The sequence below is a fragment of the Peromyscus maniculatus genome, chromosome 16 (genome assembly GCF_049852395.1).
Source record: "Peromyscus maniculatus bairdii isolate BWxNUB_F1_BW_parent chromosome 16, HU_Pman_BW_mat_3.1, whole genome shotgun sequence".
Classification (NCBI taxonomy): domain Eukaryota; kingdom Metazoa; phylum Chordata; class Mammalia; order Rodentia; family Cricetidae; genus Peromyscus; species Peromyscus maniculatus.
This window is the reverse complement of record NC_134867.1, coordinates 66,825,153-66,849,435: the sequence shown is the minus strand read 5'-3', so window position 1 is coordinate 66,849,435 and position 24,283 is coordinate 66,825,153. Positions and strand designations below refer to the sequence as shown.

At 35.9% G+C, this 24,283-nt stretch overlaps 1 protein-coding gene across 4 annotated transcripts in view; it reads right to left on the bottom strand.

Annotated features, from left to right (window-relative positions):
- Positions 1–1,865: 1,865 nt before the first annotated feature.
- Chd1 (chromodomain helicase DNA binding protein 1) overlaps positions 1,866–24,283 on the bottom strand; it is an 82,665-nt gene continuing 60,247 nt past the window's right edge. For all 4 annotated transcript variants that reach the window (XM_076552993.1, XM_076552992.1, XM_042261965.2 and 1 more), the window contains 13 exons: positions 24,017–24,177; positions 22,268–22,309; positions 21,243–21,373; positions 20,465–20,603; positions 20,151–20,301; positions 18,394–18,516; positions 17,459–17,587; positions 16,490–16,630; positions 12,636–12,814; positions 8,596–8,692; positions 7,630–7,681; positions 5,730–5,922; positions 1,866–4,525 (listed from right to left, as the gene is read on the bottom strand). In XM_076552993.1, the coding sequence (XP_076409108.1) occupies positions 4,180–4,525; positions 5,730–5,922; positions 7,630–7,681; positions 8,596–8,692; positions 12,636–12,814; positions 16,490–16,630; positions 17,459–17,587; positions 18,394–18,516; positions 20,151–20,301; positions 20,465–20,603; positions 21,243–21,373; positions 22,268–22,309; positions 24,017–24,177 (1,884 nt within the window). In that variant the 3' untranslated portion in view covers positions 1,866–4,179. The remainder of the gene's footprint in view (positions 4,526–5,729; positions 5,923–7,629; positions 7,682–8,595; positions 8,693–12,635; positions 12,815–16,489; positions 16,631–17,458; positions 17,588–18,393; positions 18,517–20,150; positions 20,302–20,464; positions 20,604–21,242; positions 21,374–22,267; positions 22,310–24,016; positions 24,178–24,283) is intronic.

Sequence of the window (24,283 nt, the reverse complement as noted above, 5' to 3'; positions counted from 1 at the left end):
ATTCTGCATGGTGCCTATTTTATTTTGCCTCACTGTATGTCAGCAAAAACTAAAACTCCTCATATTAAAAAAAAAAAAAAAGATTTAACTAGAGTGAATATAGAATTTAAAATATTTCATTTGGCAATTTGTTCCTCCCTTTTTGCTATAGTTCAAGATGGCCTTATGGATAAATAACCCAGCATGGGAAGTACCCAAGAGAATTTATAGCTAGATTTAGGTTTAACTTAAAAAACAAGCATTAGCCGGGCGGTGGTGGCGCACGCCTTTAATCCCAGCACTCAGGAGGCAGAGGCAGGCGGATCTCTGTGAGTTCGAGAACTGCCTCGTCTCCAAAGCGAGTTCCAGAAAAGGCAGGCCCAAAGCTACACAGAGAAACCCTGTCTCGAAAATAAAATAAAATAAAATAAAATAAAAGCATTAAGTTTTTACAAAAGCTATTCAGAGTAGAAAATATAATTGCAATGGAAATTTTTTCTTCCAAATACCTATAACTGAACATTCTAAAACTTTTAACCCAACAAGTATCTCCAGATGCTCACACTGCTGCAGTGTCTTCACTCATGTCCCCTCTCCACCCCCACAAATCTTCCATACAGTAGCCGAGCAAACAAAAAAGATGTCTTGAGTTTTAATGTTTTACTTATCAATTCAGAAACATCTAAAACATGTTTTCTAAGTAATGAACCAAATTGATTGCTAAGTAATGAACTTTTAGAAATTTCAACAGAGGTACTTTCATATGTAGATGAAGCTGGTAAATCTTTGTTTTTTTTTTTTCTTGTTTTTTTTTTTTGTTTGTTTGTTTGTTTCTTGTTTTTTGTTTTTTGAGACAGGGTTTCTCTGTGTAGCTTTGCACCTTTTCTGGATCTCACTCTGTAGAACAGGCTGGCCTCGAACTCACAGAGATCTATCTGCTTGCCTCTGCCTCTCAAGTGCTGGGATTAAAGGTGTGTGCCACCACCGTCCGGCTGCTGGTAAATCTTAAAAACAACTTTCAACACAGTGGTTAGTTCTCCCAAGCCACAACGCTCTCCTGCCCCTTTAAAACTGTTGGATATAACAAGTTACTTATGACCCAATGGTAATTTTCTAGCCAAAAACAGTTATTTTGGTGCAGATAAAACTGTCTAAACATGAACTGAACAGCAGGTATCCCAAAGTAGATGGGGAAAGTCCACCAGGCCTCAACCATACGTAAAGAATTACAGGCAACTAAGGAAAGCCCAGAGTGGGAGAAATGGTTTCCCCAGGGAAGAACACCAATTGGCTGTCCGATACCGAATGGATCAGCCCTGAAAACATGCATACAAGTTAACATCATACAGACTGAGCAGGCTCTATTTAGGAATACATACACACACACACACATACACACACACACACACACACACACGTTCATAAAACAATTAATGGGAAAAAATCCATGAATGTGAAAGAAAGCAAGAAGGGGTATATTGGAGGGAAAGGAGAAATGATGTAATTATATTATAATCTCAAAAAAAAAAAAAAATACCATGCCATTTCAGTGGGACAGCTTTTTTAAGGCTGGCCTGTACTGCACGCCCAGTGAGTTCCAGGTGCAGAAAAAGTTACAAAACAAAAGCAAAAACCATAGAAGGCTGGTGAATATTCTCGAATAATCTTACCACAAAGTCCAGTCAACCCTTTCACTGTGAGTTGCAAAAATAGTAACTGAAACGATCACATGGTTAACAGGCTACATTGTACAAATTGCAGAGGTTCTTGTTTTACACAACCCTGGAGTGGCTGAAGCTGTTCTGGTCTCTCACTAGTCCCCAGTCTGAAGACTAACTCTTACGCCCTGAACAGAGGGTTTTCTTTATAAGCAGACAAGCCATTGCTTTTCATAAGAATTTTTATTGTTTGTTATTAAAATGGAAGGTTAATTGGTACAATGCTATGCATAATCTCTCATCCTTAAAAAAATTAAACAAACGGATAAAAATAGAGAAGCAGAGTGAGCATGTAAAAGACAAAAAAATAAGCATTTTTATAATGCCCTGTTATATCTACGGATTGATGTTATTCATTGCATCTCAGTACTTTATGGCTTGCTCCTTTACTATGTAATTGCTGGCTTTTTACAAATAATTAACAGACTCAATAAATGTTACATACAGCTTTAGATTTTCATTCAACTCAGCTAGTTAACTCAATTACTCAATTAAATGTCAAACTTTAAAAAAAAAAGCCCATTCTCCAAAAATGCATTATTTTTCTACAAAATTTGTACAACAGTCTTTTAAGCAAATGACCTAGCCACACAGGAATCTAGTGCTGACCCTGAGCTATTTGCTGTGTTAATATTAAGATTTATGGGAAATGTTCTTCAGGAATAAAATGATCATTTACATTAAATGTGGAGAAAGTGAAAATTTTAAAAATTTTGTGCCAGCACTGGGTTCTATCATCATTTTTATCTTTAATTATAACTAGATGTTTAAAAGTTGAGTTACTCCCCAACACATTACCTCACATATCAAAGATAAAAACACATTGTTTGCTTTAGGATAACTTTATGCCAAAGATATAACTGCTTTTTAAAAAGTTCGTTTTGTATAAATTTTAGACTTAACTATATAAAAGGAAAATACAAAAATACAAATCCACAGACCAACTTTGGATTTCCCCAACAGCTAAGCCATGGAGACAAGTCCAGGAGTAAATATTCTAATTGGTTACACAGCATACATCCAAAATTCCCACCAAATATAAGAAAAAAAAATTGTGAGTAAATAAGGCACCCAGCTATAGGAAGCAGACATCTATGACCTGTTGTACTTCATACAAAGATTAAGAGTCTTCAAACAGATAGTTGTAGTACTACATATTATCAATTTCCAATTGTTTACCAAGATACCTTTTTTTTTTTTCTAGTGGCTGTTACTTAACACACACACAAAAACAAAACAAAACAAAAAAAGATAAAACATTTGAGGGAACAAGAATGGAGCAGAAAACTACAGGAGCCCACATATCCTTTTTCTTAAATTTAATTTGTCATATATAAGGTTTTTATTTACAATCAGTGTGCACTGTAACAGTTTATATTAAAAAGTTAATCAAATTCATCTAAAATGTTAACCTGGCTGCATAGCACATTTGACATTATTGCCCACATGAAAAGGGAAAACAAATGGATTTACAATAACTTTTGGCCATTTTGAATTCTGAAAGTGTTCATACACATACCCTTTTAAACCAAATGCATCTGAAAAAAAGTTCCCAGAGCATGAAGTTTATGATTCACATATTACCCTCACCAGTTCTTCTGTAAAACTACAAACATAATATTGACTTTCAAAAGGAGGGATAAAACATGTATCTAATAAAAAATATTCAATATAAAAAGAGGACTAAAAGAAAGAAGTGGCCCCTTTCCCCATTTTTACATTCTAAACAATGATTCTATCAAGACAAATCATTAAAAAGTGTTATTACACTGATTTTTTTTTTAAGAAGGCCTGAGTTGGTAGGGAAAGGAACAGTCAGAAACAGCCTGAGAAGGGCAAGGAAGGAGAGCTCATTTAATACATTTACAATAATTTACAGCCATCTTCTTCTGTAAAAAGGCATAATAATAATCACAAACAGGAAATTCCCGGCTATATTACAGACATAAGTACAGGATTTAAATATTCAAGCTTGTGATGGGAAGCGGCAAGGTGGTCGCAGGGCACAATGTAAACAAGTAGCTTTGGAAAGTGAACAAAGTCCTTGAGTGTTTTTTCTTTATTAAGAAAAGAACTCTCTTTCATTCCTTCCTGAAACATGATCACAGGTCAGAGTCAAGTTCATATACAACATAATTTAAATGGAGTCAGTCAAAAATCACTGACATAAAAACAGTTTTATTCAGCCTAATACGGGAGGGCAGTGTTGAGGTCCCTGGTATAGTAAACATTTTCCATTTCTTTAAAAAAGAAAAAAAAAAAAAAGTACTACAGCATTTGCAGTACAGTGCAGCATAATCCTTAAATATAAAAATATTCTCTCTTCTGTTGGGATAATAGACCTTGCGTCCTGGAAAGAAGTAACAATACTGCTACTGATAGAAGAGTTGTTTGCATCTTCAAGTCATGTAAGGCAATTACTGTGTTGGTTTATGATCTATGGCTAAAACCAAAGTCCAGATAGACAAATTATCAGCTTCTGTTATGTTTTTCGGCTACTCCAGGTGTGCTCAGGTGTACTTTTGTGTTCAGCTGAATGTTCAAATGGAGACCTGGAACCATAAGGAGACCTCTGATCTAAAGGTGACCGAGGGCCAGTGCTGGCAGCTCGGTGGTCCATTTGCCAATCAGAGAGAAACCGATAATCCCTGGAAGATTTATGATGTGTATACTCAGAACTTGATCGATGGTCTGAATGCAGTCGATGGTCCGAGTGAGGTCGATGGTCAGAATGACACCTGTCCTTCAAGCTTCCTTCCAAACTTGACCTGTGATCGCGACTCCTGTGGTCGTCCAGTTTTCTGTGTTTCTCTCTGTCACTATAGTACCTAATCAAAGAGAAATTTAGCCTTTTAGTCAAATTAGTAAGTTAAAGTTCCCAGATAAAACCTTATACAAAATTATAAATATTTTAAAACATATTTTAATTGTGTAGAAGTTCAGTGTTTAATCAAATTTAGAATCCCTTCTCCACTGCATGACAGGGCCACCTCATAAAGTAGCTTTAGAAGTCACTAGACATCCCTACCTAGAAACAAATCACTCACTAGAAATGCCCATGAACATGATGGTTCACAAGACCATACAGAACCACAGAGAGCACCCTAGAAGCATTTTAATTTCACTGATGAATCATTTATATCAGTGCACCTCAGTGTCTGAGATGTACTCAAATAACCACAGCTACACAGAAGCCCCTCAAAACTGAAGCCCTTTACTAGCTTCTAGGAGAAGAAATTAAAATACCAGAATGTAGTCTAAAAGAGTCATATAGGAAACTTTTCACTAGTTTGAGATGTCCATTGAACATGTTCTCACGCAACTGGTTATGTAATAAGTCAACACATACACAAAGAAATTTACCCCAGGAGAAATCTCTAACATATTTTTGCCTTTTCAGATAAAAATGATCCTGTTGACCAAAGATTCTTGTGATAAACCCTTCCTCCAGAAGTTTGTGATATTACTGGCATATGCAGCTACAGACAGAGCTTTTCTTCCTGTTATATGCCCCTAATGGAAAGTCTTTCTACAATTAATGTGCTTATATTGTGATGGCTGTGGCCTTACACACTTAGTGAGTCCTCTTATTTCTTTCTGACCATTACTTTTATTTTTCGGTTTTCTGAATTTAAATTTTAGCAATGATCACAGGTCATGAAGGAGACTCTTTAAACAATAAAGGAATAAAGTATAGTTTGCAGTTAAATCATATTTTGCCTCACAGGATTTCAATATCCAACGCAGAAATCTCTCCATAGGAAGCCTGTACTTGAGCCAACACGCTGCCAGTGCAGCTGTAACACACTGCACTACTTAAAATGACAACACTTCAGATCTCATCACATATTCTGATGCCAATTTAATACTGCAAAATCATGAGAGAAAAAACTATAAATTTTTAATTTATAAGCAAATAAGATTTGATATGCTCTCATAAAAATGGAATAGGTCTATCCCAAATGCAGCAAATATAATTAAAAAGAGAAGGAAGGGTAGAAGAAAAATTTTTAAAGTTGCTTTCCAGTTTACCTGCTGTCTTGCTTGTAGTGATCCCATTCACGATGGTCTTTGCCATTGCTGAATGAAGAGTAAGGTCTCTTCCTGGACTCTCCCTGGTGGCGGTCTTTGTGATGGTCATGGTACTGAGATAAGTGTCTGTCAGAAGAGTAACTGTCCCTGCTGCTGTCATCATGGTTTGTGTTCTCTTTTAGCCTTTCCATATCTATTAGAGAAGTAAGTGAAACTCCATTAATGGATTTTAAAATGTGCTACAAATACTTAAAATTAAATTAACAGTAACTCCTGCCAAAACAAAATCAATTCTGAAATACTGGTAGCTAAAGCATTTTAAAAATGGTTTATAAACACAGAACTAAAGCTTTTAAAGCGTTTTGCAGTAAGTGTAGCTAGGATCCCTCACCAAAGCCTCTTTACAGCAAATGGAAACCATCACAGAAAACCCCAAGTGGACACTATGAAGGAATCCATGGCTCATGGGCACAGCTCGGTCCCAATGGACCACAGTTCCTCCATCTATGGTTGAGAGAGCATTGCAGAAGAGGAGGTAGAGAAGCAAAGCACTAGGAAGTCTGTGGTAACACAAGTCTCTCCTAGAAAGGACTGCAGAAATATGCCCAGAACAATGGCAATATTAGTGGACATATTAATATGGGACAAGAAATTTTATGAGGTCTCACCCTAGACAAAGAACTACAGGCAGCTAGGGATGGCTCAGGGGAAGCTTTCTAGCCTCTGCCAGTGATGAGCCCTTACTGTTGTCCGGTGCAGAGTGGTGAGCCCTGAAACCATGTACAAACCACAAATACAGGCTCAGCAGGCTCTACGCACGCACGCACGCACGCACGCACGCACGCACGCACGCACATACACACTCACTAACCGAAGAAAAAGAGGCTATCAACATGAGACTGGGAAAGCATGGGGGGTGGGCAGAGACAGATTAGAGGAAGGAAAGAGAGGGAAAGTGATGTAATTCTCTTTCAGATAAAAATTTTTTTTTTAAAAATCACCACTGGAAACTATTGAGGCACATATATTTGTCTCAGACTATATTTTGTGACTAACAGAATGAGCATTTTTTTTTAACAATAGCCCTACAATAACTGGCTTAAAGGCTTGTTTTTAGAAGAAATAACTAAAACATTATTTTAAATGATTTAAATAATATAATGAATTAGAATTACAGCACTTTCTCAATATAAAATACTTTGAACAAGAATAACAACTTTTTTTTTTTTTTTTTTTTTTTTTAAACAACACATTTATTTAGTGTATGTGCCATGGTATGTGTGTGTGTGTGTGTGTGTGTGTGTGTGTGTGTGTGTGTGTGTAGATCAGAGGACAACTTGAGGGAGTTGGTTCTCTCTCTCTACCATGTAGATTCCAGGGATCAAACTCAGGTCTTCAGGTCTGGTATCGAGAGCCCTTACCTGCTGAGCCATCTCACCTGGCCTAAGAATAACAACTTTTAAAAAAAATAATTTTGTTTAAAGAACAAAAGGAAGGAATTTGGACATCTTACAAATTAAAAGTGTTTATTGCGCCATTATGAGGCCTTTAGTTCAGATCCTAACAAAAACATAGCAAGCCTGGCCAAGCTCCAAGGAAGCAAACAGAAGAGGATTACTAATACTTGCCGGATTGCAGGCTGAAAATTGTGGGCTCAGGTTCACAGACCCTTCCTCTGAGGACAGGTAGAAAGTTACAGGGGAGGACATTCAAACCTCTCTCTGGCCTCTGTGCTCCCATAGGCACACACACCTACACACACACACACACACACACACACACACACACACACCTACACACACACACTCACACCTACACACACACACACTCACACACATACACTCACACTCACAAAAGAGAAAGAAAAGGAAAGAAAAAGAAGGAAATCTTAAAGGTTTACCTGGATTTCTAATCACATGAGTAGTAACGTTGCTATTCTGGTCACTGTTTTGCTGAAATAAAACAAACATCAGACACATTCAAGTAGCTTAAAATACTCTTATAGGACAGTATGTGCAGTGGTGGGTTTAAGTTGGGTATCGTTAAGAAAATGCTGATGTTGAATAAGGTATACATACTATATATGTACACATACTATACATACACAGAATACATAAATATAAAATTTACAGTTCTCTTTAGGCAAAAAACTTTCCTCCACATTTTTAAAAACTGATTTTAAAATAATTTTAGACTTGATAGAGAAGCTGAAGAAGATGTGACAGTCTCCAATGTGCACCACCCATCTGCTGATGTTATTCCATATGTGACACAGCATGATATGATACACTATCAGCCCAACTACGTTCCAGTCAGATTTCTCATTTCTCCTATGTCCTCTGCTCCAGAAGCCAATCTGAAACCCACATTTCAATTAGTCATCATGTCTCTGAGGCAGTCTTTTCTTTTATAACTTTGACATTTTTTATGGGTATTGTTCAGTAATTTTATTGAGCAACACTCCAATGCAGTTTGTCTGAAAATTTCTAATGGTTAAATACAAAGCATACACTGTCAGTGACAGCATCACAGATAGGGTGTGCTTCTCTGTACTGTAGCTGAGGTTTCACACTGTTTTGTTGTGATTGTTCTAGATAATACCGAGCAGTTTCTCTTCCATATAAATATTATGTTCCTTTCATAATTACTTCTCACAAGGCCAATTTAATATCCTGTTTCCCTGCCTATTAATTTAAGCTTATGCTATGGATCTTGTTTGTGCCAGGCACAGCACTCTAGTGGTATTTGTCAATTTTTTCATTACTTCTACATTTTCTTAACTGAATTCTCCATGTTATTGGATAATAAAGAATGTGTATGGTTTTAATGACATACTTTAAAGAATAAAGTATTATATACCAATTACCTGAGATTCTTGTCGTTTTTTAATAGCATGCTTATACAATTTATGCAATTTTCTTGCATCAAACTCAGTAAACTTAGATACAAAAATCCACAGGTTTCTAGAAGAAAAAAATGGCAAATTAATCTGGTAAAAAATATTTAGTTTTGTCATAGAACCTCTTATACTCTCTTAGCCATAGCCCTCTATGGAAGAAACAAAGTCCATACTAAAGAAGTTAATTATCAGAGACCAGTAAGGTAGCTCAGCAAGTACAAGATGCTGAGCCTCACACCTGACTTCAAACCCAGGACTTCCATGGTGGAGAGAACCAAGTCTCTCAACAAGTTCCTACATGTGCTGTGGCGTGCTCAGGCACACATGCATGCACATGCACATACACAAAGAAAAAACAAAATAATTTTTAAGTAATAAAATAATGAAATTAATCTTCATGTTTACTTTTCAAAATTTCATGCACACATAAGTCTCCAATCACATGAATGGTTTTATTTCTCTTTCAAATCCCTTCATTTTTAGAGGATGAAATCTAGTGTTTTATCCTAATTTGAAATGTACCATATATATATACATATATATATATATGGTACATTATATATATTAGTGTGTGTGTATATATATGTATGTACACACACACACACACACACACACACACACACTAAGCAAGCAGTCAAAGATCCATTCAGTAATATAGATTATGTGTGTAATATCAGATATGTTAATAGTTGAGTAAGAACAATAGCAGATAACAGATTAAGTTTATAAAGAATGGTCCTAAGTAATACATTACAATAATTTTCATTTTTAATGGGACATAATAGCCACAAGAATAATAAACAGGGAATATGAATCTGGAGTATAACACAGTACATCTAGTGTCTAGGCCTTTCCCATACAAAGGTAGACATTAATAGTGGTTATCTCAATATATATATATATATATATATATATATATATATATATATATATATATATAATACAATGCCAAATTATCAAATATCCTTCCAAATTAAACCTGTTAGATTAGTTGTCATAAGACAAAAAAGGCAGTAGTTATATTTATCTTAAAATATAATTTGAAAGCAAACTTGGTTGAAATAACAAACTGAATAATACCTGAAATCTACAGAAACAGAAAATTCACCTAGCTTTTAAATTATAGTCTACCTTTAACATATACACAGTCTGCAGTTACAACAATAAGAGGTAGGGTACTTATTAGTAAATTGCCTTTTGGTTAATAATTAAATTTTCTATAAAATACATTTATCTTTAGAAAACTCTAGCTAGAAACCAAATTCCTGATTATGTGTCACTTGAACAACTTCTCATCCTGGGCAAAGCGCCAGAGGTGAGTGGGATTACCATCAGGACTCACAAAGACCTAGAACAAGCACCACATTCAAGGAGTTCCAGTGCAGGGTGCTTCCTTTGCCATACCCAGTGCAGGCCTACAAAGACTTCCCCCTTATTTTTTCCCCCTTGTAAAATATTAGTATTACTTCAAATATTTTGTGTGCTGGTGTGTAGTGTGTGACTATGTTCACATGTATGTGAGTACATGTGTATAGAGTGGCACGGACACATGCAAAACTGTGTCTTCCTCAATCACATGACACCTTACAAACTGAACAAGGTCACACCTCACCTGGCTGACAAGTGCTCTTGGGATTCCTGTCCTCCACTATACACACACTGTGGTCTCTGGATTTCCAGAGGGCTGTCACACCCACCTGGCTTTTCTGTGGGTTCTGGAGATCCAAACTCAGGTCCTCATGCTTGGAATAAAAATTCTTTATGCATGAAGACATGTCCCCAGCCCTAACTTCAGATTTTTTCACAAGATATTGTTGTATAAAGGGTAAGCATTTGAGACATATGAAAATGGCAAACAAATAAAATCCCGTTGGTCCTCAATGTATTACAGTGGCCTTTAAATGAAACAGCATTTCATTTTAGTTGTTTTTAAGACACATGAAACAAAAACAGAGAAGCAGGGAGCAATAACTAAAGCAGGCAACTAGGACTGCTGTGGAGACATGTCTAGTCGCTGGCTCTACAATCACGGCTCCGGTCTTCACTATCAACTTTTTAAGTGCAGTCTTTTGTCTTCTTTCATCCTGAAAACTCAGTAACTATTCTTGAGTTGTCAGGAGGCCAGCTCTTTTATTTTATCATTTGCTTTTATTTTCTTTCTTGTTTGATTTCTGTTTCAACAGTGCTAGCTATAAAATCCAGGACCTCATGCCCAATGATAGGTCTAAATGTAAGCTATTCTTTCTTCTGTTATTTTATTATTTTAAAAATATTTTTATTTATTTTGTCCATGTTCTATGTGCATGTGTGTGGGCATGTATGCCGCAGAGCACATGTGGTAGCTCTCTACTTCCCATCATGTGGATACCTCCTGGGGATCAAATCAACAGGGTTGGCAGGAGGCACCTTTACCCACTGAGTGATCTTGCTAGACTCAACTTTTGTTCTTAAAAAAGAAAACCTTTTCTCCAAGAAAGGGAGGAACAAAGGAACATAAATAAAGAGGAGAAGGGAAATTCATCATTTACTGAGCCCAATTTATAAATTAAATGTCATTACAGGTATGCCTATAGAGAGAAATAATAGTGTATCATCCAGCCTTCAGTACAACTGTGGTATCACGCACCATCCATGGGGAAATGGTTGTCTTGAAACCTATCCCTATAGAAAAGGGAATTACTTTCTATCTATTCCATCCACAAGGGAAAAATTAAGCCAGACATTATGAATACAGAACTTCAGGGTTGTTTCTCATTGTTTGCAATATACTCAAAGTATACATTAGTTGAAAAATGAGCTTTGACTGTGTATGGTCATAAAAACCAAAGTTAGCCAAGGCGAAGACTGAACAATTCATGGCAAACCCTGTGATCACTCCAATAGGTGAGTGATTTCTCTAATGTGACAGCTCAATTTTTTTTAACACAAATTCTTTATTTAACCTCCTAGTTTCTTTTACAAATGGGTCCTCCAGGAGTGTAAGAAGACATGGGCACAAGCATAGAACACTTTAGAATTTTAATCACCATCACTCGGTACAAGTGTCATTAACTTTGGTTTGATGTGTAGCTGAAATGAATACGGAGTGAAGAATCAGTAGGTTAACGGGCCAGTGTCATTCAGGGGCGCCTGTTTTCTTTCCTAACTTGTCTAGGAGACTGAACACATCCACACCTAATAATCTTTAAAATGGCTGACTAATGAAAACCACACCTGATCATATTTATAATTTTAAAATCGCCTGTTTCTACTAGTCCTAAAAAAAAAATAGGTTTGTATTTTGCACTGTTAAAAAGTGAGTCTATAGCATAAAGATTAATTGCCAATTTCATTTTGTGAATATAAACACATTTTTAAGTAGAATGTAATCTGAACTTTAGTGAAATTATTTTCTTTTTTAAAGATTTATTTATTTATCACGTATGCAGTGTTCTGTCTGCATGTGTCCCTGAAGGCCAGAAGAGGGCGCCAGATCTCATTACAGATGGTTGTGAGCCACCATGTGGTTGCTGGGAATTGAACTCAGGACCTCTGGAAGAACAGCCAGATGCTCTTAACCACTGAGCCATCTCTCCAGCTGGGAGATTTCTTTTTACTACTCACTGTTTTCTAAAGGCAGAGATGCCACTTGAAGCTTATGAAGCAAAATTAAATACTCATGAACAAAAAAACGTAAAAGGAAAGAAAAATCGAAACCAGGTGTTGCACAGACAGCTCAGGCGTTACAAACACACACTATTCTTCTAGAAGAGCGAGGTTCAGTTCCTAGCATACAGTCAGGCAGCTCACAATCGCCTACAATTCCGGATCAAGGAGATGAAAAACCCTCTTCTGGCTTTCATAGGCAACTACATACACACAGAGACACACATAAAAACAAGAACCATTCAAGTTTACCCTCTACGCACTGTTTCCCACTATGTGTTTGGAAGTAGAAAAATAAGTGAAGAAACACTGTTACACTTAAAATTATGAATTCAACATCTCCTCAAAGGTGTCCCACTTACTTTCTCCACTGCTTAATTTGCTCAGGATTAGAATACTCCTTCAGACATTCTGTGATATGGTCTCCGATCTTGATCAAACACTGTCTAGTATGTTCTAGTTGCTCTCTTTCCGAAAGGCCTTTCTCAGGCCTATCAAGTTGTTTCAAAGCTGCTTTCACTGGCCTCATTCTTTCTTTACACTTGAAAACAACAGAAATACACGTATTAAAAACCCAATTCAGGTAAACTGTATTGTTCATGATATTTACATGAATGAACACAGCATTGCCTAGTTTCAAAATAAGCAGTTACACGTCACCTCAAACATTCTATACATTCGGTATTTTCTTCTTTTGCTTTTTTTCAGGCAAGGAAAGCTTCCATTATCACCTGACATCAGCTTTTGTGGAAGTAAAAGCTTTTGATTTTATAGAGCTTTGGCTACTTTTAATACTACAGTGTACCATTCTAAGGAGTTTTCAACATTAATGACTAGAAGTATAACAAGTACATTCCAGGCTGAATACATTATAATAGACGGAAAATGTTAGAGAGCAGATCCACATAATGAGCTCACTAGCAAACGAGCAAAAAACCAACAAGCAAGCAAAAAATTATATATATATATTAAAATGAATTAAGCAACTGGTATAAATCATCTATTCTTTAAAACCTTTAGGGCAGAACACTGTGGCTACAAAAACTTCTGCTGCTTCTCTGGAAGATTGGAGAATAAGGCAAAGCCAGCAGAAACCACTTTTCTTAATAAATACCTTACACAATTATAAAATGATACACAAATTTTCTGACTCAGTTTTACTGAAGTAACACTAAAAAAAGCCCAAGAGTTTAGATAAATTTATGAAAATGACTGTTAAGTACGAATTTAAGTTTATATTGATGACAAGGAAATTGGTTTAGTTCTACAAATATACAGATAAGTCATCATCAGATAATATTTAACTAACATAATGCTACTTGGTTTTAAAAAAAAAAAAATCTTTGTACTTTTGCCCTGAGAGGCCATTATGAATTTTTTTTTTTTCTTTCCGAGACAGGGTTTCTCTGTGTAGCTTTGCGCCTTTCCTGGGACTCACTTGGTAGCCCAGGCTGGCCTCGAACTCACAGAGATCAGCCTGGCTCTGCCTCCCGAGTGCTGGGATTAAAGGCGTGCGCACCACCACCCGGCATGAATTATCTTAGTTGTAGATTTGTTCATGAATAATTTACTCTGTTTTACTACCTATTGGTAGAAGTTGGTAGACAGTTCTCCATTATTTGTCAGGAATAATTTAAAATCAAATCTATGAATTATAGTTTTTTTCAACTGAAAAATTACAGTCCTGCAACATGAGAAGGCAGGAGGATCTGGGTGGAAGGACGTCCTGAGCTGCACAAATGGTCAAGGCCAGACTGTGCACAGGACACACACAGCCCCACCCATGAAGAGAGGTCTGTAGCTCAGTCAGTAGAATGCATGTGGAGGGCTAGATCTGCAGCAGAGCGTAATACTGGGTGTGGTGGTCTGTGCCTACATCTAAGAACTCAGGAGGCAAAGACAGGAGGATCACAAGTTCTAGATCTTCCTTGGCTATGTTTGAGGCCAGCCTGAGCTACATGACATACTTCCTCAAAAAATAAACAAAACAAAAAATTTTAAGAGCCAACCACACTAGAAAAAAAAAAAAAAAGGAGGTTTGGGGCTATGTGAAAGAACTCTTCATTTCCTACCCAATTTTAGTTTTATTTATAATTGCTCTCTGCCAACTATTACTGAAAACTTTATAAGCCAGGCAGGTATGGTGATTCAAAATTATAATCCCAGTACTTCAGAGGCTAAGGCAGGAGCATGAGTTCAGGGTCAACCTGAGCAACAGGTGAGACCATGCCTCAAAAACGCAAGTGGGCTTGAGAGGTGAGGCACTGAGCACTTGCTGATCAAGCCTGGCGACCTGAATCTGAGTCCCGGAACCCACAGCAGGAGAACCAAGTCTCAAAAGCTGTCCTCTGACTTCCATGTGTGTATGTCCTGCTGCAGGTATCAGCACTGACATACACACATTATACACTCACACAAGAAATATAAAATTTTGAATTTAAAGAGATAAAATATGTACACAGTGTATATATTGCTTTATGAATAAACCTAGAAAATAGAGAAGTAAACAAAACAGGTATGACTTTATGGAATCAAGACTCGATGATAAAAGAGATGGTAAGAAACAGTGATGACAACTAAGATAAAGACAAAAAGAAAACAGGGAGCCTTCTACGTAATTAGAATCCAGGAAAAAGTGATGTTTGTGAAGATACTGAAAGCGTTTTTTGACAACAGGTTTAGATCAAATGCTAGTGTGGCTGGAACCATGTGGGAGAGGTGGCAGATGGTGAGAACTAACCAGACACTTAAGCCTTTTACAAGTTTGAGAGGAATTTTTAATCCTGAAAGAGATGGAAAAAACTTTGAGAGCTCTATGTACAGAGATGACATGATGTGATTCACCTTCCTTATCATTGTAAATACTGTGGGGACTGTTTCGAGTACAAATTTCCATATGGAAAGAGTACGGTGTAGGATGGAGAAGACCAAAGCAGTAAGAGCCTCTGAAGGACACAAGACATAGCAGCTATAACTTAGTGATATAGTAGCTATGGCTTCCTGAAGTAGAGTCAACAGAACTTGCTTGCTAGTAAAATCCAGTGGAAGCTCAGAATGATTGTCTCAAGAATATATGCTTAAAGTTATTACATTCTTTTTCTCTAGGATATACAAAAGAATAAAGAAATTCATGCACTGGGTACAATAGGAAACTTTCTATTTTAACAATTCCTTGAAAACCAGAAGGCTAAAGAGGACGTGTGAGGAAAGTTAAGAGGTATGATCTCCCCTTACTCAGTAAAGAAGCAGATGGAGTAGGGGAAGAAGTTCAAGTGAAGAATTTAATGTTTCCACCTCAAAACACAGCACACGATCTTCCCCTCCACCTCTCTCCTCCATGGCAGAATAATGAAAAGCAATCAATTTTAAAAATGGACAAGGAAGTTAGATCTAAGTCACAAGCAAAAAGGCTATCCTGAAAAAGAAGAAATGGAATCCCAGAGTTCATAAACCCAAAGAAGAGACACAGTCCAGACATAGCACATATGCTTATGCAAAGAAAATGGAAGCCTACAAAAACTATTACAACCCATTATAGTTAAAAGAACATGAAAAAAAAATGATTAAACCTACATTAAAGCACATCTCAGAATCAGATAATGAATAAGCGCTAATTATTTCATACTTTGGAGTCTAAACACAAGGGACAAAAGCCAGAGTTGGGCACAGTGGCTGCTGAGGTGACAGAGTCTCTTTCAAGTGCTAAAACTGATTAACAGTGACAAAACTGACCTAAGACGAAATTCAGGTCTAACAACAAGCAACTAAAGAAGCTAATGACTCACACTAGAAAAAGATCCAAATTCTACAACACTCTAAGAGGAGACACATGAACAAGGTATGCATTTGTACACAGTAAAACTATTTGTATATTTATACTATTTCCTTCTTGGCAGCCTGTAACAACACATTTTCTATTCTTAGTTTAAACTTCAGAAATTTCACACCTTCTTGTTGTATCACTGGGGGCACTTCTCCATTATTTCATCTTGATTTCCTTTATAAGTGAAATTTTAAGTCTTTATTGATCTATAGTAATTTTTTAACTGATCTATAGAAGGTTGAATTTAGTAAGAACAACCTTTGTACACTAGTACTGGAGCAGGAACTGAAAAATTTAAAATCCTCAATATAAAAGTTGCCTGAGTTTTTTAACCCCTCTACTTCAGTCTTTATTGAAGACTGAACAGTTCTCATAAGAAGCTCTGGAGCTTACAATACTGAATGTCTTCTGATCCAGCTCCTCAGACTCCTCAGCTATGGGAACTGGCTCTCCACTGGCAGTGATATGAACTGGAGCATCTGACACCACAGACTTTTTAGACCGGTCTTTACTTTCAGGTTTGGATTCATTCAACTGGAAAAAGAGAACAAAACAAAAGCCCAACTATAAAGACAACATGATTAGCTCTTTCAGAATAATTACTCTTGTTTTCTTCTACAAGTACTTATTTCAGTGAATAGTCATCCATTTCACTTTCTCCCAGCTTCACTGGAGACCTCTCAGCCCTTGAACATGGCCCACTTTAATATTGCTAAGTTTGTTACTAAAATTTCCTTGCTAATTTGCTAAATAACATCAACAACAAAGAATAAATGTCTCCTAGTAATGTTATCTTGTCAAGGTGTTCAAACCAACTGCTCCCCTCAAATATACGCCCACACAAACTTCTGAAGAACTCAGTTACTGAAAATAGTTTGGGCTGATGCTATTATCTTCCAAGATGTAAATATACAACTTTTTACTTTCTAAGTTTTATACTATGATTTGCCTACTTTTTCTTTATGTCTTTTTCTTTCTACATAGCTTCTTTGTCTTATTTTTCCTTAAATTATTTCCCTATCTTCCTTATCCTCTTTATCTTTTACCTTCCTTTTAACTCTTTTTGCATGTATGTGGGTTCTAAAAAATATAACTCAGAATCCTTTTACTAATGATACATGCAATATTTACCTTCCTCTAAAGTAAGCCAGTCTCATTCAAGTTCAGAATAAAATTAAAAGAGATGGCTCATTTAATTGGCAAGAGTATGAAAGGAAAGGGCCTTTGATCTGTGTCTCACCCATGTATCTATTACAGCTATGATAAATCTATATTATAAACCACCAAAAAATGAAAAAATTCCATTTCTAAAGCTCAACTTCCCTTCCACACTAACAGCTGCTGTTGCAAAAGTGTACCTACTTTATCATCATCTTCGTCAGACTTCTCTGAAGGCAGAGGAGATGAGTCACTCTTTATTTCTTCTTTTATTTTTATGGACTTCATTGCTTTATTCTTTTTGGTTCTTGTTTTTCTCCTCTTTGAACCTCCCTAGAAGTAATTATTTATATTTAATCAATGTCACTGATTTCCCATTTTAAAAACATCAAAAACCTATTATGAAGCTTAGACACATAATACTGGCATGTAGGTAATGAGTCGCACCAAGGTTAGAGTCAATAGAGGGAACACAACTTATTACATCCAGCATATTAATGTCAAAGGTACTGACCACTGCAATTCAGAGAGACTCTCAGGTTATCACCTACAACTAAATTCAGTGGCACCAACACAGTGATACAAGTTTTTTTTTTGATACCACACAGGTAGTTGTTGACATCATGGTTACAGGCAAACTTTTAAAGGTCTGAAAAGATTCGGGAGTGAGGAATCAATCCCTCTGGGGCCTGTAGAGATAACTCAATGGTTAACAGCATGTGCTGCTCTTGCAAAGGACAGAACTCACATGGCAGCTTACAACCATGCATTATCTCCAGTTCCAGGAATCTGATGCCCTCCTCTGGACTCCATGTGCACCAGGCAACATACATGATACAAACATGCACAAGAAATGTTCATACACATACAATGAAAATACATTTTTATAAAGTCTTTTTAAAAATCTTTTGAATGCCTAATAAAATCTATAACCTTTGACACTCTCCATTAAACTTTATAATACTTTGAAATAATATATAGGCCTGGCCTCTCAAAAAGCATTCCCTGTACTGTCATAACCAAATAAAACTATTAAATTAAAGAACAATGCAGTTCTTAACATTAACTACAGACATCTAGCATGGTCAAATAACTCTACAAGAGTAAACTGATTTTAAACATCCACATTTTTAACTTACCGCACCAGAAAGTCTCTGAGCCTCTTTTTTTGCAAGGTCTCTGCTAAGTAATTTGATGAGGTAGTCTGCACGTGTCTGTAACTGTTTTGCTTGTGGCTTTTTATCAGGATCATCTGGAAGAATCTGAAAGGGCAATGCATTTTTCAGGCTGTCTTTTGTAAATAACATAAAAATTTTACTGGTGAAAAAAATACAATTTAATAAATATGAATATATCTCACACACTAAAGTTTTTAATACTTATAATATTATTGGAAGAATAAAGTATGTAGTATACTACAAGAGGGCAGGAAGCTGGGTAGTAATAACAACTTCGTCTGGCTACAAAATACAGTTTTTAAACTTGTATCATAAACAAATTTAATTTCCTTGGAAACAAATTCATTCTTCTCTCTCACTCTCTCTGGTTGTTGTTTGTTTTTCCAAGACAGAGTTTCTCTGTGTAGTCCTGGCTGTCCTGGAACTTGCTTTATGGGCCAGGCTGGCCTCAAACACAAGAGATCCACCTGCCTCTGCCTCCCAAATGCTGGAATTAAAGGTGTGCGCCCCACTGCCTGTCCATTCTTCTCTTCTTTATTGAGATCCAGTCTTCAAACTTGGGGTAATTCTCCTGTCTCTGAGCACTAGGATTATTACCGGTATTCACTGCCATCTGTCTCTTGGAATAAATGAATAAATTCTGTAAGTATACTGAAGAAGAACCCTCTCAGATTAGCCACTGTAATGGCAAACACATGAAATCCCAACATTCAGGAGAAAGACGATCACAAGCTCAAGGCCAGCCTGGATGAACAGGCTAGTAAGTCCTGTGTCAACACACTGCATGCACATGCACACACAGCCTCAAAACACATACAAAGGCCAAACAAACAAACCAAAGCAACAAGAACTCTCATGCTACAAAACAAAACTGTCTAAGGTACTCCCTGAGCACTGCAGAGGAAGAGACGGGAGGATACCTGGGGCTAACTGGCCAGCCAGCCTAACCTAACTAGAAAACTTTACGACAATGAGAAACTCTGTCTTGAAGGAGCCAGATGAACTTTCTGAGGATGACAGCCAGGATGCTCTCTGATATCCACAAACATGCACACATGCTCCCACAAACACATATACACATAAGATGGAAAAAGACAACACAAAGAAATGCTTCCAATATTTTCATTTTATAAAGAAAAGAATAGGAAGAAAAGGAAGGAAGGAAAGAAGGAAGGAAGGAAGGAAGGAAGGAAGGAAGGAAGGAAGGAAGGAAGGAAGGAAGGAAGGAAAAGGTGTTAGCTAGTACAACAAAATAAAATCACCCAAATTACTAACATTAGTTGATATTTCCTTAAAATATATGATTTTCTAAGACACAATGATCCCAGAATTCAAGGGGCCATGACAGAAGAATCAGGGTTCTGACATAGTGAGACCATTACTTAAAATTACTAACTTTTTAAAAGGGTATTTTAAGACTTTAAGGTTCCTTTTTGTTTCCTTTAATAATGGAAAAATTTTAACCAAGTAATGTGAAGGAAAATTATACCTGTCTTAATAACAAAAACGTAATTCAGAAATAAAAGCAAAATCTTCAGATTTAAATTCAATTATTTCATTAGAACCAAGCTGTAACGTAAAAATCACATAATTAGGACCTTTATTTCCTTATTCTCAATTACTTATTTTCAAATATTTTCAAAATAATTTTTAAAAATTAAAATAACTCAAAGCCAATATTAATAATTAACAGAGTAAAAGAATAAATACTTAAGTACCTTGTGTGTTAAACTGAGGTCAGGATCCATTTTAATCATTTCCCAGCTTCCATAGCCATACTCATAGATGCCAATTAACAAATTGGAATCATCTTCTCTGCCCCAGTCTATATCAAAGTGAGCTGCCTTTGTGTGGCATGGGATTGTATACCTAATATTAAAGGAAGAAATAACTGCAACTTAGTAACTCCCTAAAATAAAAATTTTTATAATAACTAAAACTTTTCATTGACAGATAGTCAATGTCAAAAAAATGTAGCCTATGTTCATAACACAATTACTAAGTAACAGAATCTGTAAGGCAAGTCACTCACTGCTTCCTTTCCTCTGGATCCGAAGGAATGGATTTATGCAAAGGTATCAATTCGTCTTCATGAGCAATGACTAGCTTCGCATTCACTTGTACTCCTGATATTCGGAATGTTGGCCCCTTCACTTTTCCAAGTCTGCCACCTTATTTTAAACAAGAGTATAGAAAAGCATATCTGTACATATATCTATGTATAGATATGTGGATATCTATACATATCTATATATAATTATGTAATTCACAAAACAAAACAGCATATGCTAGTACTTATTTTATATTTAATATGTATTACTTTTTTTGCTAAAAAATAAAATCTCATCAATTTAACTAACTATACATACTACTAACTAGACCAGAAGGTATGAATTCACAAAAAGTCCCTTGTGAGATTGTGTCAGTTAGTGCAAGAGATAGGTTAACACCAGCAGCCCCTAGACAAGAATTTCACAATGATTTCTCCAGTGCATCAGATTACTAAACCTTATGTAGATATTCTTCCTTAGGTAGATGAATGAGAAAATAAGCATAATGAAATAACTATGCATGTTCCAAAATAATGCAGCCTGTGGATATTTAAAAATCTCTTCATCCACTCATGTACTCAAGACAGCATAACAGTAATTTCTGAAATTATGTTCCAAGAGAACAACACATCAGGGACTAAAGCACAGACTCACACTGCCATCAAACTCCGATTCTCTTCTCCACTCTGCACTTCCTATCGCTCAGAATGGCTCAGTATCATTTGAAACTGACAACCAGGTTAACTGAGGGGAATCTACCTGTTCGCTCTGTTCCGGAAGAACTGTCCTTTAAAGCTTTAACACAACCATTATGCACCAATTCTCCTAGTCTTCTGAGGTCTGTTTCTGACTTGTCAACCAATTCAGCATCTCGAGCAATTGCATCTAATCTGTATTAAGATGATACAATTTTCAGGTAAATATGCTAAATGAAATGATACAATTAAAAAAAACAAACCTAAGCTTATTTTATTTCAAAATCCAAGTATTACTCTATTGTTTACCCTTTAAATTCCAGTTCGTATAACAGAAGACAGAAAACTAGGATGACTTATCAGAGAACCAATTCATTACATGTTCATGAGCAATAATAACGGTGAACAATTCACTACAGAACAATGGTAGGCTCCTGGAGATTGTATACACCAACCATGAAAAATCTTAAGATCTGGTTGAAAAAGGAATGATAAAATTTTATGAAAATTATAAATGAAAAGGTCCTGAAACTTGTATTATCGTGGAACTGATAGATTAACATTCAACACTATTTCCATTATCTAAAATAACCATGCAAATGTTGTTGCATTTTAAGCAATCCAGCTCAAAATAAAATTGAATTTATCTCTATTTTGTGAATTTTTATGAGAAAGAAATGAACAAACTAATTTGAGTCTTTGATGCTCTGTATTCAGTGAGTTTACTACTACAAAATACAAAAAAAGCCAGGTTAGGTTAGTAACTTAGTCCCTCTGTAGTAAATCTGTACACTTTCTTAAGTAGTTAAGGAAAAAGAAAATAAGATAAAGTAAAAATGCATTACAGTTGCCAAATTGCAAATTAAGGTGTGTTTTGCAGACATTGATTTAAAGACAAGAAAATTCTGGAAACTTAAAATCATACAAACATATTTAATAATTAACCTGCAACTTGGTCTCTACCAATTTTTAAAAAATGTTCATTAAAGCAAATTCAATCAAGTAGCTAAACTGAATGGCAACCAAGCAAATAAACATGCCAATATATTACACATTTTATAACCTTGTGAGAATGACAAGTGTATTTACCTTTCCAGAGGGCCACCAAATTTCTTATAGCTCTTGATAAACCTAACAGAAAATAAATGTTTGGTTCAAATGTGTTTTATAAAAAAAAATGTTTATATATGTATATATATATATGTGGGGGTGCGTGTATATATGTATTATGTATGTATATAATATATACTATACACACACACACACATATATATTTAAGTGGACTGGGGATGTAGCTCATTGGTATAGAGCTAGCCGAGAATGCACAAAGACCCTGGATTTGATTCCCAGTACTGTAAAAAACAAAAACAATAACCACAGACACAGACACACACCCCTCTGCATTCACAATGCATATAAAAACAGAAACTACTTGAGTGCACGTCTACAGTGCTAGCACTGGGGAGGTGGAGGCATGGGGATAAAGGGGTTCAAGGGAAGCCTGAGACCCTGTGTCAAAAAAATAAAAACCAAATCAAACCAAACCAAAACACTTTTTGGTAAAAACTTAAAGGACTGTTCCCTGATTTAAAAAAAAAGAAAAGAAAAGAAAAAAAGAATGAAAAAACTAAGCTATAAATTTATGACATTAAGTTATACCAAATAAAACATTGTAACACCCAAGAAGCAGCTAAGATAGCAATATAAATAAAACAATAGAAGCTAATTTTTATTTTAGAAATTACTTTATTATTTTCATAAGACAAAAAAAAGGTTCAAAGCTACCACAAGTGGAGTGTCTCCAGAATGCTCACCAACCACTATGCCTCATCACACTCCTAAAGCTGATCAAGGTTTACTCAAAGGGTTAATTCAGGTGATCCTTATACCAACAATGGAAAACAAAAAATTACGTCACAACAAAGCAACTTAAGTGGTTGAGAGATGAGGGAAACATCCAGAAAGTAGAAGATGAAATGCTTCTTCAACTAAAGACACAAAGTCCAGCAAATCAGATGGTCATAAAAGTTCCCTTAATGAAAACTAACAATGCATTTAGTTTTCTTGTAGGAACAATGAGGAAGAACTTTGTCAGGTCTATGATTTAAAGGAAAAGAGTTAAAAATAACTTGAAAGAAACAAACTTATAAAACACAAAAATGAACAAGCTTTTATCAGACTTTACAGGTGAAGGTACTCCATAAGCTAAGCTGTTCTCACTCCCTTGAAGGCATGTGCAGACAAGTATACTCTCAACAGAGGCAGGCTTATCCTCACAGCCAGCCTGACTTGACTTTTACTTGCCCATATCAGAGACAACATTTTTGTTTGTTATTTTTCCTCTTTTTTTCTTTTTGTTTTTTGTTTATATTTGTTTTGTTTTGTGGCACTGAGGATGCAACCCAGGTTCTTAGACAGGCAAAGCCTGAGTATTATTGCTGAGTTCCATCCCTGCCCCAGAAATGCATGGCTACTTTCAAAGAACAATCACCTCAAAGTTAAACAAGAAAAATACAGAGCTAAATTAATCACCTGCAAATTTAGCAATGCTGGGAAACATAAATGTAGTATGAACTGTGCTAAAATGACTTTTTTTTCTTCAAAGGGATCATTCTAAACCACAATAAGAGGAAACAATTTTAATATTCAAGTGGTGTAATAATAAATAACATGCAAACATTAGATGTTACACCTTTTTTTCAAAGTTATAATCAGTACCTAAAAGCAGAACTCTCCAAATATTTATTTTTACCCTCTAAAACCCTTTAATCTTGTTTTTATATTTAGTTTCATGCTCTAAAAACACCAAGTTAGCAAAATGGTCTTATGTCCTCTTACCGCCTAATTTCTGCATCACTAAATCCTTTAATATTCTCCCGAGGGATGGTGCGTGGTCTCCCACGTTTCTTCGGTCGTTTCCTTTCCGAGATTGAATCACTATCAGACCCAGAGTACCGTCTGCTTCTGCTCCGCCTCCCTTCACTTCCATTGAAACTTATCTGGAAAACAAAAACAAGAATATCCCCAAATACAGAGTAAAGAAGTCTTATATTTTATGGACAAAGATAAACACAGTGAACTTACTATAAAAACTTGAAAAGTGCT